This window comes from Mesoplodon bidens, assembly GCF_964165515.1.
Source record: "Mesoplodon bidens genome assembly, chromosome: 3".
Lineage (NCBI taxonomy): Eukaryota > Metazoa > Chordata > Mammalia > Artiodactyla > Ziphiidae > Mesoplodon > Mesoplodon bidens.
In genome coordinates, this window is record NC_138178.1 from 42,851,822 (window position 1) to 42,875,248 (window position 23,427).

At 39.1% G+C, this 23,427-nt stretch overlaps 1 protein-coding gene across 4 annotated transcripts in view; it reads right to left on the reverse strand.

Annotated features, from left to right (window-relative positions):
- Positions 1 to 8,454: 8,454 nt before the first annotated feature.
- The window catches only part of MYO5A (myosin VA), a 199,932-nt gene continuing 184,959 nt past the window's right edge, over positions 8,455 to 23,427 (reverse strand). For all 4 annotated transcript variants that reach the window (XM_081227966.1, XM_081227965.1, XM_081227964.1 and 1 more), the window contains 4 exons: positions 22,583 to 22,865; positions 20,538 to 20,712; positions 14,952 to 15,032; positions 8,455 to 14,659 (listed from right to left, as the gene is read on the reverse strand). In XM_081227966.1, coding sequence (XP_081084092.1) covers positions 14,507 to 14,659; positions 14,952 to 15,032; positions 20,538 to 20,712; positions 22,583 to 22,865 — 692 coding nt within the window. In that variant the 3' untranslated portion in view covers positions 8,455 to 14,506. The remainder of the gene's footprint in view (positions 14,660 to 14,951; positions 15,033 to 20,537; positions 20,713 to 22,582; positions 22,866 to 23,427) is intronic.

The following is a 23,427-nucleotide window of genomic DNA, read 5'->3' on the forward strand; positions in this document are numbered from 1 at the left end:
TGGTCACATGACCACACCTAGTAGCAAAGGAGCCTGGGAAATGTAGGTTTTGACTGAAAGAAGGGAGAATGGATATTAATATCTGACTGCCCTTCTTTGGGAAACTCTGGGCAAGTTGGGGAGTGGACAGACACTGCAAGGGAATCATAGTGGAATGGGAACAGAAAAATAGCATTCACTAAGATCGCATCTGGTGAAAGATAACTCATCAAGATCTGGGCCAGGCTCCCCATGCACTGAGCAGTGAGTCTCTAGATCTGCACGTGGCATGACTGGGCTCAGCCACTGTCCTTCATTTCTGCTTCTTATGTGCCTTTTTTTCTCTTCCCACCACAAACTGCCTGCTTCTCTTAATTTACCCAGGGTACATTTATAACTGCTATATCTTTGTGATGAATTGACTTCTATCATTATGAAATGTCCTTTTTTTCTCTAGAATTTTTAATTTTTTTGTCTGAGTCTATTTTGTCTATTTTGTAGTATAGTCTGAAGTCAGGGAGCCTGATTCCTCCAGCTCCGTTTTTCTTTCTCAAGATTGCTTTGGCTATTCAGGGTCTTTTGTGTTTCCACACAAACTGTGAAATTTTTTTTCTAGTTCTGTGAAAAATGTCAGTGGTAGTTTGATAGGGATTGCATTAAATCTGTAGATTGCTTTGGGTAGTAGAGTCACTTTCACAATGTTGATTCTTCCAATCCAAGAACATGGTATATCTGTCCATCTGTTTGTATCATCTTTAATTTCTTTCATCAGTGTCTTATAATTTTCTGCATACAGGTCTTTTGTCTCCTTAGGTAGATTTATTCCTAGATATTTTATTCTTTTTGTTGCAATGGTAAATGGGAGTGTTTTCTTAATTTTCTTAATTTCACTTTCAGATCATTAGTGTATAGGAATGCAAGAGATTTCTGTGCATTAATTTTGTATCCTGCTACTTTACCAAATTCATTGATTAGCTCTAGTAGTTTTCTGGTAGCATCTTTAGGATTCTCTATGTATAGTATCATGTCATCTGCAAACAGTGACAACTTTACTTCTTCTTTTCTGATTTGGATTCCTTTTATTTCTTTTTCTTCTCTGATCACTGTGGCTAAAACTTCCAAAACTACGTTGAATAATAGTGGTGAGAGTGGGCAACCTTGTCTCGTTCCTGATCTTAGTGGAAATGGTTTCAGTTTATCACCATTGAGGATGATGTTGGCTCTGGGTTTGTCATACATGGCCTTTATTATGTTGAGGAAAGTTTCCTCTATGCCTACTTTCTGGAGGGTGTTTATCATAAATGGGTGTTGAATTTTGTTGAAAGCTTTCTCTGCATCTATTGAGATGATCATATGGTTTTTCTCCTTCAATTTGTTAATATGGTGTATCACACTGATTGATTTGCATATATTGAAGACTACTTGCATTCCTGGGATAAACCCCACTTGATCATGGTGTATGATCCTTTTAGTGTGCTGTTGGATCCTGCTTGCTAGTATTTTGTTGAGGAGTTTTGCATCTATGTTCATCAGTCATATTGGCCTGTAGTTTTCTTTCTTTGTGACATCTTTGTCTGGTTTGGGTATCAGGGTGATGGTGGCCTCGTAGAATGAGTTTGGGAGTGTTCCTCCCTCTGCTATATTGTGGAAGAGTTTGAGAAGGGTAGGTGTTAGCTGTTCTCTAAATGTTTGATAGAATTCGCCTGTGAAGCCATCTGGTCCTGGGCTTTTGTTTGTTGGAAGAGTTTTAATCACAGTTTCAATTTCAGTGCTTGTGATTGGTCTGTTCATATTTTCTATTTCTTCCTGATTCAGTCTTGGCAGGTTGTGCATTTCTAAGAATTTGTCCATTTCTTCCAGGTTGTCCATTTTATTGGCATAGAGTTGCTTGTAGTAATCTCTCATGATCCTTTGTATTTCTGCAGTGTTAGTTGTTACTTCTCCTTTTTCATTTCTAATTCCATTAATTTGAGTCTTCTTTTCTTGATGAGTCTGGCTAATGGTTTATCAACTCTGTTTGTCTTCTCAAAGAACCAGCTTTTAGTTTTATTGATCTTTGCTATCGTTTCCTTCATTTCTTTTACATTTATTTCTGATCTGATCTTTATGATTTCTTTCCTTCTGCTAACTTTGGGGGTTTTTTATTCTTCTTTCTCTAATTGCTTTAGGTATAAGGTTAGGTTGTTTATTTGAGATGTTTCTTGTTTCTTAAGGTAGGATTTTGTTGCTATAAACTACCCTCTTAGAACTGCTTTTGCTGCATCCCATAGGTTTTGGGTTGTCGTGTTTTCATTGTTATTTGTTTCTAGGTATTTTTTAATTTCCTCTTTGATTTCTTCAGTGATCTCTTGGTTATTAAGTAGTGTCCTGTTTAGCCTCCATGTGTTTTTATTTTTTACAGATTTTTTCCTGTAATTGATATCTAGTCTGATAACATTGTGGTCAGGAAAGATACTTCATATGATTTCAATTTTCTTAAATTTACCAAAGTTTCATTTGTGACCCAAGATATGATCCTGGAGAATGTTCCATGAGCACTTGAGAAGAACATGTATTCTGTTGTTTTTGGATGGAATGTCCTATAAATATAAATTAAGTCCATCTTGTTTAATGTATCATTTACAGCTTGTGTTTCCTTATTTATTTTCATTTGGGATGATCTGTCCATTGGTGAAACTGGGGTGTTAAAGTCCCCTACTATGATTGTGTTACTGTCAATTTCCCCTTTTATGGCTGTTAGTATTTGCCTTATGTATTGAGGTGCTCCTATGTTGGGTGCATAAATATTTACAATTGTTACATCTTCTTCTTGGATTGATCACTTGATCATTATGTAGTGTCCTTCTTTGTCTCTTGTAATAGTCTTTGTTTTAAAGTCTATTTTGTCTGATATGAGAATTGCTACTCCAGCTTTCTTTTGATTTCCATTTGCATGGAATATCATTTTCCATCCCCTCACTTTCAGTCTGTATGTGTCCCTAGGTCTAAAGTGGCTCTCTTGTAGACAGTATATATACGGGTCTTGTTTTTGTATCCATTCAGCCAGTCTATGTCTTTTGGTTGGAGTATTTAATCCATTTACATTAGAGTTAATTCTTGATATGTATGTTTATATTACCATTTTCTTAATTGTTTGGGGTTTGTTATTGTAGGTCTTTTCCTTCTCTTGTGTTTCCTGCCTAGAGAAGTTCCTTTAGCTTTTGTTGTAAAGCTGGTTTGGTGGTGCTGTATTCTCTTAGCTTTTGTTTGTCTGTAAAGGTTTTAATTTCTCCGTCAAATCTGAATGAGATCCTTGCTCACAGATACTTGTAGAGTAATCTTGGTTGTAGGTTTTTCCCCTTCATCACTTTAAATATGGCCTGCCATTCCCTTCTGGCTTGCAGAGTTTCTGCTGAAAGATCAGCCGTTAACCTTATGGGGATCCCCTTGTGTGTTATTTGTTGTATTTCCCCTGCTGCTTTTAATATTTTTTCTGCGTATTTTTTTTTGATAGTTTGATTAATATGTGTCTTGGCATGTTTCTCCTTGGATTTATCCTGTATGGGACTCCCTGTGCTTCCTGGACTTGATTAACTATTTCCTTTCCCGTATTAGGGAAGTTTGCAACTATAATCTCTTCAAATATTTTCTCAGTCCCTTTCTTTTTCTCTTCTTCTTCTGGGACCCCCAAAATTTGAATGTTGGTGCATTTAATGTTGTCCCAGAGGTCTCTGAGACTGTCCTCAATTATTTTCATTCTGTTTTCTTTATTCTGCTCTGCAGTAGTTATTTCCACTATTTTATCTTCCAGGTCACTCATCCGTTCTTCTGCCTCAGTTATTCTGCTATTGATCCCTTTTAATTTCATTTATTGTATTGTTGATCACTGTTTGTTTGTTCTTTAGTTCGTCTAGGTCCTTGTTAAATGTTTCTTGTATTTTCTCCATTCTATTTCTGAGATTTTGGATCACTTTTACTATCATTATTCTGAATTCTTTTTCAGGTAGACTATTTCCTCTTCATTTGTTAGGTGTGGTGGGTTTTTGCCTTGCTTCTTCATCTGCTGTGTTTCTTTGTCTTCTCATTTTGCTTAACTTACTGTGTTTGGGATCTCCTTTTCACAGGCTGCAGGTTTGTAGTTTCCGTTGTTTTTGGTGTCTGTCCCCAGTGGCTAAGTTTGGTTCAGTGAGTTGTGCAGGCTTCCTGGTGGAGGGGACTAGTGCCTGTGTTCTGGTGGATGAGGCTGGATCTTGTCTTTCTGGTGAGCAGGTCCACGTCTGGTGGTGTGTTTTGGGGTGTCTGTGACCTTATTATGATTTTAGGCAGCTTCTCTGCTAATGGATGGGGTTGTGTTCCTGTCTTGCTAGTTGTTTGGCATAGGGTGTCCAGCACTGTAGCTTGCTGGTCTTTGAGTGGAGCTGGGTCTTGGCGTTGAGATGGAGATATCTGGGAGATTTTCACCGTTTGATATCACGTGGAGCTGGGAGGTCTCTTGTGGACCAACTTCCTGAACTTGGCTCTCCCACCTCAGAGGCACAGCCCTGATGCCTGGCTGGAGCACCAAGAGCCTGTCATCCACATGGCTCAGAATAAAAGGGAGAATAAGAAAGAAAGAAACAAGAAGATAAAATAAAATAAAATAAAGTTAATAAAATAAAAAATAATTATTAAGAAAAAATTTTTAAGTAATAAAAAAAAGAAGAGAGCAGCCAAACTGAAAAACAAATCCACCAATGATAACAAGCGCTAAAAACTATACTAAAATAACCCAAAAAACAAAAATACAGACAGACAGAACCCTAGGACAAATGGCAAAAGCAAAGCTATATAGACAAAATCACACATGGAAGCATACCCATACATACTCACAAAAAGAGAAAAAGGGAAAAAAATATATATATCGTTGCTCCCAAAATCCACCTCCACAATTTGGGATGATTCATTGTCTATTCAGGTATTCCACAGATGCAGGGTACATCATGTTGACTGTGGAGATTTAATCTGCTGCTCCTGAGGCTGCTGGGAGAGATTTCCCTTTCTCTTTGTTCGCACAGCTCCTGGGGTTCAGGTTTGGATTGGCCCCGCCTCTGCATGTAGGTCACCTCAGGGTGTCTGTTCTTTCCTCAGACAGGACAGGGTTAAAGGAGCAGCTGACTCAGGGGCTCTGGCTCACTCAGGCTGGGGGGAGGGAGGGGTATGAAGTGCAGGGTGAGCCTGCGGCAGCAGAGGCCAGCGTGACGTTGCACCAGCCTGAGGTGTGCTGTGTGTTCTCCCGGGGAAGTTGTCCCTGGATCACGGGACCCTGGCAGTGGCGGGCTGCACAGGCTCCCAGGAGGGGAGGTGTGGATAGTGACCTGTGCTTGCACACAGGCTTCTTGGTGGCTGCAGCAACAGTCTTAGCGTCTCATGCCCGTCTCTGGGGTCCACGCTGATAGTCGCGGCTCCTGCCTGTCTCTGGAGCTCCTTTAAGCAGTGCTCTTAATCTGCTCTCCTTGCGCACCAGGAAACAAAGAGGCAAGAAAAAGTCTCTTGCCTCTTCAGCAGCTCCAGACTTTTTCCCGTACTCCCTCCCTGCCAGCCGTGGCGCACTAGCCCCCTTCAGGCTGTGTTCACACAGCCAACCCCAGTCCTCTCCCTGTGCTCCAACCTCCAAAGCCGGAGCCTCAGCTGCCAGCCCCCACCCGTCCCAATGGGTGAGCAGACAAGCCTCTCGAGCTGGTGAGTGGTGGTCGGCACCGATCCTCTGTGTGGGAATCTCTCTGCTTTGCCCTCTGCACCCCTGTTGCTGAGTTCTCCTCCATGGCTCCGAAACTTCCCCCCTCCGCCACCTGCAGTCTCCGCGCGCAAAGGGCCTTCCTAGTGTGTGGAAACCTTTCCTTCTTCACAGTTCCCTCCCACTGGTGCAGGTTCCGTCCCTATTCTTTGTCTCTGTTTTTTTTCTTTTGCCCTACCCAGGTACATGGGGGAGTTTCTTGCCTTCTGGGAGGTTTGAGGTCTTCTGCCAGCATTCAGTAGGTGGTCTGTAGGAATTGTTCCACATGTAGATGTATTTCTGATGTATTTGTAAGGAGGAAGGTGATCTCTGTGTCTTATTCTTCCGCCATCTTGAAGCTCCCCCCTTCTGCCCATTTTTAAGTGGATTGTTTTTTCAATATTGAGTTATATGAGCTGCTTGTATATTTTAGATATTAACCCCATGTTGGTTATAGCATTTGCAAATATTTTCTCCCATTCCATAGGTGTCTTTTTGTTTTGATGATGGTTTCCTTTGCTGTGAAAAAGCTTTCAAGTCTGATTAGGCCCCATTTGTTTATTTTTGCTTCTATTTCTTTTGCCTTGGGAAACTGATCTAAGAAAATTTTGCTATGATTTATGTCCAAAGATGTTTTGCCTATGTTCTCTTCTGGGAGTTTTACGGTGTCATGTCTTATATTTAGGTCTTTAAACCATTTGGAGTTTATTTTTGCATATGGTGCGAGAGAGTGTTCTAATTTCATTGATTTATATGTAGCTGTCCAGCTTTCCCAATACCACTTGTTGGAGAGGCTCTTTTCTCCATTGTATGTTCTTGCCCCCTTTTTTGTAGGTAGGTGTGTGGGTTTATTTCTGGGCCTTCTATTGTGTTCCACTGTGCTATATATCTGTTTTTGTGCCAGTGCCACACTGTTTTGATTACTGTAGCTTTGTAGTATTGTCTGAAGTCTGAGAGGGTTATGCTTTCAGCTTTGTTCTTTTTCCTCAGGATTGCTTTGGCAGTTCTGGGTCTTCTGTGGTTCCATATAAACTTTAGGATTATTTGTCCTAATTCTGTGAAAAATGTTATAAGTATTTTGATAGGGATTGCTATCTAAGTCTGTAGATTTCTCTGGATAGTATGGTCATTTTAACAATATTAATTCTTCCAATCCAAGAGCATGGGTTATCTTTCCATTTCTTTGAATCATCTTCAATTTCCTTTATCAATGTTTTATAGTTTTCAGCATATGGGTCTTTCATCTCCTTGTTTTTTTTTTAAATAAATTTATTTATTTACTTATTTTTGGCTGCATTGGGTCTTCGTTGCTGTGCGCGGGCTTTCTCTAGTTGTGGTGAGTAGGAGCTACTCTTTGTTGCGGTGCACGGGCTTCTCACTGCAGTGGCTTCTCTTTGTTGAGGAGCATGGGCCCTAGAGTGCACGGGCTTCAGTAGTTGTAGCACGTGGGCTCAGTAGTTGTGGCTCACGGGCTTTAGAGCACAGGATCAGTACTTGTGGCACACGGGCTTAGCTGCTCCGCAGCATGTGGGATCTTCCTGAACCAGGGCTTGAACCCATGTCCCCTGCACTGGCAGGCGGATTCTTAACCACTGCACCACCAGGGAAGCCCCTGTCCTTGCTTTTTTGAGGGGAGAATTTGCTGAGCTCCTCAGTCTGCCATATTAGAGGTCAAAAGTTTACTCAAAAATAGATTTATTGAGACACAATTCTCATAGCATACACTTCACCCATTTAAAGTATATAACTGTTTTTTAATATATTCACAGATGTTAAACTATCACCACAGTCAATTTTAAAACATTTTCATCATCTCAAAAATAAACTTCTTGCTCTTTAGTTATTGCTCCCTATCCCCTCACTTCCTCTCTTCCTCCCAGCCCTAAGCAACCACCAATCTACTACATGTCATCTCTTTCTTTTTCTTAGTAAGCCTGGTTAGAGGCTTATCAATTTTATTGATCTTTAAAAAGAACCAGCTTTTGGTTTCATTGGTTTTCTCTATTAATTTCCTGTCCTCAATTTCATTGATTCCTGCTCTAATTTTTATTATTTCTTTTCTTCTGCTTACTTTGTATTTAATTTTCTCTTCTTTTCTTAGTTTCCTAAAGTGGAAACTTAGAAGATTGATTTTAGGTCTTTCTTGTTTTGTAATACATGCATTCAATGCTATAAATTTCTCTGTAAGTACTGCTTTCCCTGCATCCCAGAAATTTTAAGCTGTATATTCATTTATATTTACTTCAAAATATTTTAAAATTTCTCTAGCAATTTCTTCTTTGATCCATGTGTTATTTAGAAGTGTGTTGTTTAATCTCCAAGTATTCTGGGATTTTCCAGCTATTTTTGTGTCACTGATTTCTAGTTTAATTCTATTCTTTTAAAATTTAAAGGTGTGTTTTATAGTCCCAAATGTGATCTACGTTGGTGTATGTGCTGTGGGTTTATTTATAAGACACTAACAAAAATCCTTTATATCCATATCTTTATTTGAACAATTTTCTATAATATCTAGGAGAATACAGCATTAATGATGCACATTTACTAAGTACAACATTAGAGAACTACAAATTTAGAGCATAAATGGCAATCTGATATTGTTTTGGTTTAGGTGATATCTGGTGAAAACCCATGTTTCAAAGGCTTTTGTTGATATGAGGTGTATTATTAACTTATTCTTTAAAATTCCATGTGAGATATGCTGGGGTAGGTTTAGTTTAAAACTAGTATTAGTTGATAATGCATTTCACTTCTCAGTACTTTTGCTTTTTAATGGATGAATATTTTACCTAAGAACTTTTCAAACATTAACTATATCATGTTTTACTATGTAGATCAGAGTAGTATTTCTTTTCCAGATCCAACAAGGGAAAACATTTGAAAAACTGCAATGTTCAATGTCATTGTAGTTAAAAGGCATATCAATTTCACAGTAAGTTAACAATTAAAGTTAGGAATCAAAATACAATATATTAAATGTCATAAGCTCATTTCTGTGCAACACTATTAGAGCAATTTAAATTTTCCAAGGACACATGAAAATCAACCTAACTCCAGCATTCCACAAAAATACATAACTAGGAATCATAAATTATAACACACATACCCACATTTAAAGGAAAAATTCAGCATATGTTGGATAAAATTAAATGGCTCAAGTGATGTAGACAGCCTGAAATGTTGACCAAGTTTTTATAACATATAATGACAATAAGATATTTAAAACTACTGACTCTGAAAAATACCATGAAAATGTACTGACCTACCAAGCATTGAATTGTACATACCAGACTCAACTCAACATTTTTCTTTCAACTATTTCAAGAAACATTACAATACTAAGGAAATGTTAGTCATTTTCAGACATCTTAATGAATCTAATAACACCCATTAAATTGAGCTAATGAACATTTTAGCTAGACCAAATTATAAAATTTTTAAAAAATGTATAAAATGCATTTTGGCAGATATTTTACATAGTGCTTTTCAGTTCCTGATCTATTGAGAAATCTACTGTAACCTCAGGTTCACTTGATTTAGGGTAATACTGAACACAATGAATTAGAATTTATAGCACTCTTTCCTATTTTCACTCCATCTTTGATATGGGTAAAGGGTTCTCAAAAATTTTTTTAATGAATATCCATGGAAGATTTTCAGTTATACCTTTTAGCTTTACTAAGCATAGGTCAGTTCAGTGGAAAACAAGCCATTTAAATATTACCAAGAATCTAACTTCTCTCTATATTTCTTCCATATATTCATTTGCTTAGTTGTAACACAGAGCCCCCTAACCTCAGGAAACACTGTCTCAGACCACATTTCATTGGATCTGAGATCGCTGCTGCCTCACAGTTCTAATACCTGTTTGGAAATGAGAGAAAAGAAGGAGAAGTAACAAGAGGGGAGGGTCATGCAGAAAGGGAACGAAGGAAGAAAGGAGGCCACACCCACCCAAACCCTCACAACACCTTGAGAAACAGGGCAAGATATCCTTTCCAGGCAAGACATCCCCTTACAGAGGAGAAGTTCCAGAGAACTTAAGGCAGCTCGAGGAGGGAAGGGAGCAGGGGTTAAGGCGGCCCTCACAGCACAGCCTGAGAAGAAATCACAATGCACTTACCCATACACAGAGCCTCTCTAACACACATGCACACAGCACACCTCTTGGCTCCAAAGCCAACACTGGAAGCATGCACACACCGTCATGTTCAAATACACACTGACTTATGTATGGCCTGCCTGGGAGACAGCCCTCAGAAGGGACCCAGGGGCTTGGCCTGCAGCTGCAGGTTCTCTGCAGGCTGCACAGCTCACCTGGTGGCTCTGACAGTGACTCTGAGGGCTGTCTGTTGAGAGCGACCTTCCTCTTTCCTTTTGGGAGGCTCTCACCGCTTCTTGTCAGGCTGGGTGTGCTTGCTACTAATTAATGACCAAAACAAGAGTACTGTACCCTCCAGGGGGGCACTGATTCATTACAAAAGCCAAACCTAGTTATAGCAGGGAACTACAGCAAAGAGGAAACCACAAGGCGCCCCATCTGATTAGCACCAAGAACTTGGTACTCATCATGTCCTCACCTCCCATATGCCAGTTGCCAACTCTGATAAGGAAAAGGAGCACCTCTTGCTGGACTGGGGCACCCCACAGGTACCAGGGGGAACAGAATGGAACTTCAGGACTCTCTAAAGTCTGCTGCCCCGCATGTGCCCTCAGTGCCACTGCTGCATATGGGAAGACAGCACAGCTGGAGGGCTGAGTGACTTCAGGCAAGTCACTGCCCTTATCTCTCTCTCAAATTATCATCAGCTAAGGACTGTAGTACCTGCCCTTCTACCTTCTCGGGCTGCTGTGAGGACACAATGAGGTAACAGAGAAAGGCTGAAGTGAAGCATAGCCAGACACAAGGTACTGTCTCTACATTACCTTTCACTAGGAGAACTGAAGGGCTACACATGACATTTTGCTTTCTGATTTATTCTAAACAGTTGAAGATACTTAAGACTCTGTGTGTGCGTGGAAGAAAGAGAGAGGGAGGGAGGGAGGGAGAGAGAGAGAGAGAGAGAGAGAGAGAGAGAATATGAGGACATCTCAGGATGGTGCCAGATGCCCTTTTACCTAGGGTTCCCAGGGAAGTCATTTCTCACAACAATCACTGTACTGAAATTCTAATAAAATATTTTCACGGTCTCTGCCACTGTTATTAAAAGATTTGATCTATATTATACATAATCACTTACCCAGAAAGAGACAACTCTCAATTATCTATTAAAATGAAGGAAATAATAAAGTAAATGACAAAAATTGACCCAAATCCCCAAATCTCCTATCAGTTGGCTTTGGAATATATATTGTTGTACTTTTGCAATTGATGAAAGAAGTGTCAGGTGCATTTTCACAACTTCCAAAGGAATCATGAAGCTACACTTCATGGAGTTTACCCCATACTCATCTTTCCCCTTCATTATAGTTACTCTCAGGCAGAGCAAAGCCTTAACCTAAGAAAAGCTACAAGAAGGGAAAGTGCTTCTAATTTTTCAGCTTTGCTTTCCAAGGTGTGAGCTGAGTTCCTCTGTACAGTGAGTGGGGAGGAGACTATTGAGAAGGGGCTATTAAAACAATGAACTGTTGCTTTCTCAAATAATTCTTTCTTTGAATTCCTATTGTATGTCATAGAGGAATTATGAAAAAGCAAATTAGTGATAATGCTAAAGATCGTACTGCAGAGAAGTGAGAACAGCAAGAATTCATGCAAAGATTGGCCTGAAGGGAAGCCCCCAGGCAGGCCAGTGGGGCAACTGAGGACTGCCTTCACCCACAGCCTTCAAAAGAGAGCAGGTGAGTAGACAGGCGATGGGACACAGGATGTGGCTGAAGGAAGGGACAGAGTGAGTAGATAATGAGTGGGTGGGCGGAGTGGAGGGCTGGTGCAGGTGTGTCTGAAGCTGGGTGAGAAAGTGTGGGTGGACAAAGGGAAAGGGGAGCAGTCCTCAGAGGCCAAGGATACCCACAGTCAGAAGAATATTTCTGCATCCTCAAGAAGTAGGACACAGAATGACTTATCAGGACTTGGGGTTCCCTGGTTGTAAGATATTTCTGTTATGACTAAAGATCTTCAGACCACTAAGAGAAATTAATTCAGATCCGCTTCTGGGGTTCTAGATAGGCCTTGGAGGAAGTTGGAGCCCTGAAATATCATAATCTTTGTGTGGCCATCCCTGAACAGGAGAGACTCTGGCCCAGGTGCGGAACAGAGGCTCCAGCACTTTGCAGCAGAAAGATGGAAGACAGGAGAGAGAGAAAGGCCCAGACAAGACATGTTTCAGGATATGAGCTGTCTGAAGGAAAGATAAAGGGCTGCAGTGGCAGTGGAAGCTAGAGCGTGATCCTGAAGACCTGACAAGACTCAGGGTGTGTACAGGACATGCTACACAGGACTGAGCTGGGAAAGGGCCTGGGAGGATTTCTAGGTCTGAGGAGGAGAGCCTACAATCACGGCGGCAATTTTTTTTTTTTTTTTTTTTTGTGGTACGCGGGCCTCTCACTGTTGTGGCCTCTCCCATTGCGGAGCACAGGCTCTGGACGCGTAGGCCCAGTGGCCGTGGCTCACGGGTCCAGCCGCTCCGCAGCATGTGGGATCTTCCCGGACCAGGGCACGAACCCGTGTCCCCTGCATCGGCAGGCGGACTCTCAACCACTGCGCCACCAGGGAAGCCCGCGGTGGCATTTTTTGGAGCATCTCTCCCACCCAAGTCCCATCTATGCTCTTAAGACTCTGACAGATTCAGTACTAACCACGTGGTTTCAACAGTTCATTGAAAAGCACATTGACAACCAGGGAAAATAGAGAGAATCGGATTGAGTTAGTATTTTTCTTGGTTTTGCAAATGAATAAATGTATCCAAACTGAATACAGCAGTACACAATTCAATAAAAACTACCTAAACTCATTAACTTTGAAAAAGCGTGTACATAAATCATGTACATTTAAGAAAGATTACAGCTATACAAACCTGTGATTTTACATTTTATTAATCCCTCAAAATTAACAGGCACCAAACACTAGTCTTTCCATTAGAGGGTAACTTTACTGAGTACCTGCAGCTCACTTCTCTGTGGTTCAGGTATGGTGAGGAGAGAACTTCAGATGTGGAAGGGACCTTAAGAACCAGCTGTCTAACACCCTCACTGAATAAATGAGGAATGTGAAGTCCAAATAAGTTAACAGACAGAATTTATCTTTTAATAGCAATATTTATCACTGATTTGAAAATGTTTTACTTGCATTTATAATATTGCACATATTTTAATAAGATGTCTTTTTTTATAGATCATCTAATAGTTAATTTATATAAATCTATGATTGTAATTCAGAACCAGAGTTTCTAAAGAAAGCTAGGAATTTGCTTTTGCACAACCTTAAACATTTATTGTATAAGATTTGTAGGAAAAATGGAGACTATGTTTAATTAGAATTTCAGAATGAAAACATATAGAACCTGGGTCTTATTAAACCAAATCCTCTGTAAAATTCAGCAATCTCCTTATATTTTTATATAGGTCAATGTATTTCTAATATGATGCTCTTTAAAGTATCTAGTGGTATTGAGAACATTTATAGAAGTTGCAAAGCCTAAAAAATGGAATCATAATTTATTACATACTTTCTTTTGCATAATTTATAAAATAATTAAGATTTCAAGACCTAAATCATGAATATTCTCACAATCCTCTCTAGATATTGACTGACATTAATTCCTAATAAATTAAGAAGAAAGAAAACCTGTCAAGGTTGAAAATACGCACTGCAGGAAGCAGATCTGATAACTAAAAACAGGTCACTTCACAGAACACTGTACCCTGATGTGATATGCGCCTGGGGAAAATTAATGAGCACATCAATGTAACACATCCTGAATAAAGGATATCAACAACAGCCACTTTGCCTAATCCTATCCCTAAATGTCAAACATTGTGTCATATTACTACATGACTTCCCAGTGTCTGCTACTTGTGCAGGTGAATCTGTAGCTATGTGCACATAATCCAGTTAAAACTGACCTGATTGAACTGTAAACAGAGTTGATAAAAGAGAAGCTTATTGTTGTAGTGCCTAATATGAATATCGCTTACATCTTAAAGAACATAGTATGTAGCAGCAATTTAAAATGCTCAGTAAACTATGGTACAAATGGACTTCCATGCTCTATAGCAAACCAACATTCTCTTAATATCTCTACATCATAGTGACACATAGAAGGGAGCTACTTGGCCAGTTACTTTACATATTGCCAGTTTATTTCTTTGTTCCAGTTGGACAGTAGCAACATAATTGATTCCTAAACTGGTATGATATGTACTCAGTGGTGATTTTTCTTTCAATTCTTCTGGTTAGCACACAGGAGGTTCCTTATTGGTACCTTTCTAACAACAGCTCATATTCATATCTGGAATTTAGGTTTTTGATATCATTTAGATGCAGTGATAAGGATTTAAAATAAATGCTGGCAGCTGAAGACACATTTTTTTCCTTCCTTCCATCGTTCACCTGCATGTCAACTGCAGATACCTAACTGATCAAGGATGAGTGTTGTTATAAAGGTAACACAGCACAAAGGAGCCTATCTTTCTTTCCAAGATGATGAAAAGTATTCTAGGGGGAGTTCCAGTCAATAACCCCTTGTTTGGGAGATAATAAGTACTATCTCTTTGAAAATGTGTTCTCAGTAGCTCACTTGAAATAATGGGTTATTTCAGGCAAGTATTGTATTGTCAATATTTTCCTTGATATCACTTTCAGACCCGTGATATGAATCCCAGGCCCAGGCTGGCTGGAATCTGGATGGTTTCTAGTGCAAGGGAAGATGGGTTAAAAGGAAAGGTGACAGGAAAGATGTGTTTAGCATCCATGAGCAGCTGAGGAGAGTCTTTCCTGTCTCGTAAACGCATCTGAGAAGATTAAAAAAAGAAAAACAAAAAAACAGAGCATCAATTCTTTGAATCTATAAAGATTTTTTTTGACAAAATTCTACCAAAAATCCTCAACTAATGAAGAATATTTATATTTGTTTTAAAATCACTTCATTTTTCCAATAAGGTGTTATCAAGAAAGTTAATGCACTATAAAAATGAGATAAAATAATTATAATAAAAACTGCATTACCCTTCAGTAAATTATAAAATTTCCATTCAAACGACTGTGTTGGTGAATCAAAGCAAAAGAAAGCCTAGGAGATCTTACCTGTATAGTACGAATAAATGACACAGAGACTCTTTCTTCAAACTCATTAACTGGAGTATACAAATTCAACACTTTGACAATCTGGGAGAAATAAAATGATCAAAGTCTTTAGCATATTATCAAATACATACATGCTGGGTACCTGTAATCTGGAAAACTAAAAGGATCTCTGCATACAGTTTTCAGTTCTACTCAGGGCTTGGTTAGGGCAAGAGGGGAGAGGTAGTGGTTCTGAAGGCACATTTACATGTATTAGTTGAATTTTTAAAATAAGAATGTATTAATGTAATATTTTACACTTTAAGAAGCAACATAAATTTGAAAAAACATGAAAAGTAAAAGTGCTTCCACCTGCATGCTCTCAGTCTCTCAAAGTAACAATAGTTAACAGTATCCTGTGTATTCAGCTAGTTACTTTCTATACGTATTCTATGTGTAATCTATGTAAGATTTCTATGTTTTGAGATAAGTGATGAACATTAAAAAATCCAAGAGTCAGCACAGAAGTAACTAGGCAAAAGAAAAGTGGGTATGTTTATGCCTATGCCTTGCCTCATGCTGTGGCCATTGTTCTCAAATGCCCTTCCCATCTTTTCATTTCCTTAAATTCAATGCACAGCTAAATAAGACTTTCCCTGAATGATCAGTTATTGACACTCAGCACCATTTTGGAATCCTCCCTCTAGCTAATTAGTGCTGAGGGCTTAACTACCTACCAATGGGCCAGCACCAGCCCTGGCCTCCCCTGAGCCCTGTGGCCAGCCATGCTATAAGCTGGCCCTGCCAAAAAATGGGCAGCAGAAACCAAAGGAAGCAGGGCGGGGCAGCCAACCAGGCCAGGGGTCAGCCCTACCCACCACTGAGCCCACAGTAGTTCAGCCCTGCCACAACAGAAGGGCCTACACAGCCCACATAGGGGGTACCCCTAGACATATAGCTCTGGTGACCAGAGGGCAGCATGCTTCTGAGCCCCATAGGATGTTTCCTGCATAAGGCCACTTCTTTAAGATCAGGAACTGTATATGACCTACTTAATACATAGAAAAAAGACAGCAAACTGGGCAAAATGAGAAGACAGAGCAATATGTTCCAAACAAAGGAACGAGACATAACCTCAGAAAAAGTACTAATAGAAGTGGAGATGAGCAATCTCAAGGTTATGATTATAAAGATGCTCGGTGAACTCAGGAGAAGAAGGGATGAATACAGTGAGAACTTCAACAAAGAGTTAGAAAATATAAAGAAGAACCAAAAGAGCTGAAGAATACAACAGTAGACTAAACTATACAGAGGAATGGATCAGTGAGCTGGAAGACAATAGTGGAAATCACTGAAACTGAACAAAAAAAAAGAATGAAAAAAAAAAGGATGGTTTAAGAGACCTCTAGGACAACTTAAGTGCACTAATATTCACATCGTAGGGGTTTCAGAAGGGGAAGACAGAGAGAAAGGGACAGAGAACTTATTTGAAGAAATAATATCTGGGAAAGAAAACAGATATCCAGATCCAGTAAGCACAGAGTCTCAAACAAGGTCAACCCAAAGAGGTCCACACCAAGACAGATTATAATTAAAATGGCAAAAATTTAAGATAAAGAGAAAATCTTAAAAGCATCAAGAGAAAAGCAACTAGTTACATAAAAAGGAACTCCCATAACAACATCAGCAGACTTTTCAGCAGAAATTTTGCAGGCCAGAAGGGTGTGGGGTGATATATTCAAAGTAATGAAAGGAAAAAACCTATAACCAAGAATATTCTACCTGGCAAGGTTATCATTCATATTTGAAGGAAAGATAAAGAGTTTTACAGACAAGCAAAAGCTAAAGGAGTTCAGCACCATCAAACTAGCTTTATGTTTATATTTTTATTTTTTTAACGGGACTTCTCTAAGTGGAAAATAAAAGGCCACAACTAGAAATATGAAAAGGGAGGGAAGAGGGAAGTTTAAGAGATAAAAGCCTACGTCAAGAAACAAGAAAAATCTCAAATAAACAATTTAACCTTATGCCTAAAGGAACTAGAAAAAGAAGAACAAACAAAACCCAAGTTAGTCACGGAAAAAAAATCAGAATGGACATGAATGAAATAGAGACTACAAAAACGACAGAATAAAAATCAATGAAACTAAGAGCTGGTCCTTTGAAAAGATAAACAAAATTGATAAACTATTAGCCACATTTATCAAGACAAAAAGAGAGAGGGCCCAAATACATAAAATCAGAAATGAAAGAGAGAAGTTACAACTGACATCACAGAAATACAAAGGATCGTAAGACATTATTATGAATAATTATATGCCAATAAAATGGACAACCTAGAAGAAATGGATAAGTTCCTAGAAATGTACAGTCTCCCAAGACTGAATCAGCAAGAAACAGAAAATATGGACAAATTACAAGTAATTAAATCAGATCAGTAATCAAAAAACTCCCAACAAACAAATGTTTAGGACTAGATGGCTTCACAGGGGAATTCTGCCAAATATAAGAGTTAACACCTGAATCTACCCATCTCAATCTATTCCAAAAGAATAGAAGATAAAGGAAAACTTCTGAACTCATTCTGTGAGTCCACAGCACCCTGATACCAAAACCAGACAAAAATACCACAGAAAAGGAAATTATAGGTCAGTATCACTGATGAACATAGTTGTAGAAATCCTCAACAAAATATTTGCAAATTGAATTTAACAGAACATTAAAAGAAACATACATCACGATCAAGTGGGAATTATCTCAGGGATGCAAGGATTTTACAATAACTACAAAACAATCAATGTGATACACCCCATTAGCAAACTGAAGAATGAAAATCATATGATCATCTCAATAGATGCAGAAAAAGCTTTTGACAAAATTCAACATCCATTTATGATAAAAACTCTCAACAAAGTGGGTATAGAGGGAACATACCTCAACATAATATAACACATATATGACAAACCCACAGTCAACATCATACTCATGGTAAAACAGTGAAAGCATTTCCTCTAACAAAACAAGGATGCCCATTCTCACCACTTTTATTCAAAATGGTATTGAAAATCTTAGCCACAGAAATTAGACAGGAAAAAAAAAAGTAAAAGGAATCCAAATTGAAATGGAAGAAGTAAAACTGTCACTGTTTGCAGATGACAGGAAACTGTATATAGAAAATCCTAAAGATGCCACCAAGAAACTATTAGAACCAATAAATGAATTCAGTAAAGTTGCAGGATACAAAATTAATATACAGACAACTCTTGCATTTCTATACACTAATAATAAATTATCAAAACACAATCTCATTTATAATTGCACCAAAAAGAATAAAATACCTAGGAATAAATCTAAACAAGGAAGTGAAAGACCTGAACTTGGAAAACTATAAGACATTGATAAAAGAAAGTACAGATGACACAAACAAATCGACAGATATACCAGGCTCATAAAGTGGAAGAATTAAATGGTTAAAATGACCATATTACCCAAGGCAACTACATATTCAATGCAATCTCTATCAAAATACCAAAAGCATTTTTCACAGAACAGAACAAATAGTTCTAAAATTTGTATGGAAACACAAAAAACTGAGTAGCCAAAGCAATCTTGAGAAAGAAGTACTAATACAAAGCTAGAGGTATCGTGCTCCCTGATTTCAAACCATACTAAAAAGCTACAGTAATCAAAACAGTATGGTACTGGCACAAAAACTGACACATAGATTGATGGAAAAGGAAGGAGAACCCAGAAATAAACCTACTCTTTTACGGTCAATTAAGCTACAGTAAGGGAGGCAAGAATATACAGTGTGGAAAAGACAGTTTCTTCAGTCAACGGTGTTGTGAAAACTGGACACCTATATGCAAAAGAATCAAACTAGACCATTTTTTCATACCACTTAGAAAAATAAACTCAAAATGGATTAAGGACTTAAATTTAAGACCTTAAACTCTTAGAAGAAAATACAAGCAGTACATTTTTGACACTGGTCTTAGCAATATTTTTTTGATCTGTCTCCTCAGGCAAGAGAAACAAAAGCAAAAATAAACAAATGGGACCACATCGAACTAAAAAACTTTTGCACAGTGAAAGAAATTATCCACAAAATGAAAAAGCAGCCTACTGAATGGAAGAACATATTTGCAAACAATATATCTAATAAGGGGTTAATATCCAAAATATACAAAGAATTCATACAACTCAAATCAAAAAAACAAATGACCTGATTAAAAAATGGGCAGAGGACCTCAACAGACATTTTTCCAAAGAAGACATACTGATGGCCAACAGGCACATGAAAAAATGCTCAACGTCACTAATCACCAGAGAAATATGAATCAAAACCACAGTGAAGTACTACCTCATACTAGTCAGAACGGCTATTATCAAAAAGACAACAAATAGTAAGTGTCAGTGAGGATGTGGAGAAAAGGGAATCCTCATGCACTGTTGGTGGGAATGTAAATTGGTGCAGCCACTATGGAAAACAGTATGGAGGTTGCTCAAAAAATTAAAAATACAACTATGATACAACCCAGCAATTCCACTTCTGGGTATTTTTCCAAAGACAACAAAAACACTTGTTTGAAAAGATATACGCACCCCTCTGTTCATTGCAGCATTATTTATAATAGCCAAGATATGGAAGCAATCTAAGTGTCTCGACAGACAAATGGATAAAGAAGACTGGTGTACACACACACACACACACACACAAGAATATCACTTAGCCATAAAAAAGAATGAAATATTGCCATTTGCAACACTATGAATGGACTTTGCAGACATTATGCTAAGTGAAATAAGTCAGACAATGACAAATACTGTAAGAGCTCACTTATATGTGGAATCCAAAAAACAAAACAAAGAAACCAAAAAAAATGAAAATATACTCACAGATACAGAGAACAAATGGGTGGTTGCCAGAGGGGAGGGGCATGGGGTATTAAAATAGGTGAAGGGGATTAAGACGTACAAACCTCCAGTTATAAAATAAATAAAAAAGGCATGTGGATGTAATCTACAATACAAGGAATATGGTTAATAATATTGTGATAACTTTGTATGGGGACATATGATTGCTAGACTTATCACGGTTATCATTTTATAATGTATGGAAATGTCAAATCATTGTGTAGTATACCTGAAACTAACATCATATTATACATCAGCTATATTTCAATTAAAAAAACACAATTTGTCTTAAAATAGAGAAGTCTAAAGAATCATTCAATTATTAAATAATATGGAAAATTCTTTTATGGAGTACAAACTCCATAGAATGTGTAAAATGTACACCTCCATGAAAACAGGGACTTTGTTTTGTTCATGGCTTTATCTTAACAGCTAGAACATTATACAGAACAGTGTAGAGAGTGGATAAATAAGTACTGACTGTTGAATGTGCAGGACTGTGACTAGTACTGAAATATACTTTGTGGTAAAATCTCCCTTCTTCAAGATCTACAATATTGATATATATCATCTCTGACACAGATGAAGTCAGCTCAGAGACAAAAGCAATAGCTAAAAGCCTTCTTTACTTCCCTACATGTCACCGTTGATGAATGTTAACTTGTTTTATAATAGGGAAAATCACCTTACCTGGGCAGTAGTTAAAGCATTGCACATGGAACAAATGGCTTCTGCATCATCATCTGTTTTCTTTTTCACTTGCAAAAGCTGAGCAGCCTGAATGAGAGGTTCCAGGGTTTCCTTAGCCCCACTGTTCATCAGATTCTTGTCACGCAGCCATTCTTCTAGTTGACTGACATTGTACCTATGCCAGAAAAAGGGGGGTGATGCAAATTTACTGAATGTTATCATAAATGTCTTAATTTTTCTGTGCATGGCTTTGTCAGGAATTTCAGTTAAATTCTGTTTTTTTAAATCATTAGCTGTGCTTAAAAATTTATCACTATACATAATCAGGAGGTTTATAATCATAATTATATAAGAGTAGGTATAATTCTAGAGACTATAATTCTCTTTAATGGGAGATAGAAATGTAGCCATTACAGCAAGTTATGAAATAAGATGTGCTAAAAACCAAAATAGAACACATAATATGGCTGTGTCCTTATTAAAGAGCCAAGCAGAAAACACTTTATAGCTTCTTACAACTTGAGAGGTGAGAATTGATAATCCTTTAAGTACTCTCTCTTCCTTAAGTCAGACTCCAAGCTAGTAGACATAATAACAAGATCCCCACATAGACCCTGTGCTCCGGCCCTCTTTAGGGAAGAGTCTGGGTGATGGAGGTAGTGGCCTGAGGAAGCTCAGGGATGAAGGCGAGAAGGGCAAGTGGGGGCCATGGGAAGAGACAAAGACCCGAAACATGAAGAGAGACGTAGAAACTACACAGATGCGAGGTTTTAAGAGGTGGCCAACCAAGTGATAGTCGTTCGCAAATGAGAGAGATAAATGGACCCACAGTCAGGACTTAGTAATCAGGCAAAGAGGGGCTTCATAGGTATAAACAGAGCTTGCAGAAAAATAAATTCTACGACCTGAGTGGAAAGCATTATCTTCTTACCACTACCTACAGTAGATGTGAGTAATGGAAAATTTGAAAAGAAAGCCAACGCTTCCTAAGATTAACTACAGGCTTTCATAGGAGAAATCCTTTTTCCCCCTCTTGGTGAATTTTCTAGCTGTTTTAAAATAAATTATTTGAAAAAAAATTCCATTATGCTAATAAGGTTATGCTGAGGAGCAGCTGGACAAAATTGAGCACAGCTTTTCTTAAAATAGAGAGGGGCGTATTTCAAACATCAGTAAAAGATCTATTAGACATGTTCTTGTTGCCATAGGTACAAAAAGGTATTTTGTCAAAATAAATTTATAAGAGCAATCAAACATTAGCAATCTTCATTATAGCTTGATATTTTGTTATTATAAAATTAAAACACACACAAAAAGAGAGGAAGCAGCTATCTCATCTTTATGTAGTTTTCACCATCTCCCCACTCCCTCAGATGAATTATCGGGGCTTTCCTGGTGGCGCAGTGGTTAAGAATCCACCTGCCAATGCAGGGGACACGAGTTTGAGCCCTGGTCCGGGAAGATCCCACATGCCACGGGGCAACTAAGCCTGTGCATCACAACTACTGAGCCTGTGGTCTAGATCCCGTGAGCCACAACTACTGAGCCCATGTGCCACAACTACTGAGCCTGTGCTCTAGAGCCTGTGAGCCACAACTACTGAGCCCATGTGCCACAACTACTGAAGCCCGCATGCCTAGAGCTCGTGCTCCACAAGAGAATCCACCACAATGAGAAGCCCGCACACCACAATGAAGAATAGCCCCCACAGCAACGAAGACCCAACCTAGCCAAAAATAAATAAATAAAAATAAATAAAGTTCCCTTTAAAAAAAACAAAAAACAAAAATGAGTTATCTCCACATGGAGTAGGGTTCCTAACAAGCAGTGGGTTGCAAGGCATGGCCAGGAGCGATCACGAATGAGAGTGGAGGGTCCAGCCAGACAAGAGGAAGCAGCTCTGTGCCCGGTCCGCCCTTGCTGCTCGCCTGGCGGGGAGTGGGGGGTGGGTGGGCAGTGGATATCAGGTACACTAGCCTCACACGAGCCCCGGCAAGCGGTTGGGCAGCATGAAAAGGCCATGGCAGCTGTTGGCGTTCGCTCACCTGATCTGCATGCCTTTACTCCAGGAGCACATGTCCTTCCGTAGGAGGAGGTTGTTCAGTGTGACGGCCCCCACGATGTAGAACATCTGCTTGACCACCTGCTTGATCAGTTCGGGGTCCATGCCGTGCTGACACATGACTGAGTGGAAGGAGTTGAGCTGCCGCAGGATGGAGTCCAGTGTGTAGGTACCCTCATCAGCAATGCTGGAGGTTCGCTTTCTTAGCCCTGTGGGCTTCACCCCAGACACACCCTGAATGGTTTCATGCTCTAGCATTCCGGAGACTGCAAGAGAAGTTCAAGTGTCAGAAAAGAAGATCTGGAAGGAAACGTGTGCACACACACACAAAGACACAGCCATACACACATTCAGTTTATGAAAATGATTTGAGTATCAACATAGAGGGAAAAAGAACTCAATAAAAGGGCTTCTGGATTTTAAACTTTAATGAAGGAATAATTCTTAAACTCAAAAAAATAATAATAATTCTTAAATTCAAAAATTTACCATGAAATTAAGAACTCTTAATGGCCCATTTTCTGAAATATGAAGCAGTAGCCTTGTAATAGCACATGCATGAGGTATCTTGGGAGAGTTTTTGAGAGGGATGTATGGAGCAGTTAGGGAGAAGATAAAAATTCTCCAGTAGGGCTTCCCTGGTGGCGCAGTGGTTGAGAGTCCACCTGTCGATGCAGGGGACACGGGTTCGTGCCCCGGTCTGGGAAGATCCCACATGCCGCGGAGCAGCTGGGCCCGTGAGCCACGGCGGCTGAGCCTGCGCGTCCGGAGCCTGTGCTCCACAACGGGAGAGGCTGCAACAGTGAGAGGCCCGCGTACCGCAAAAAA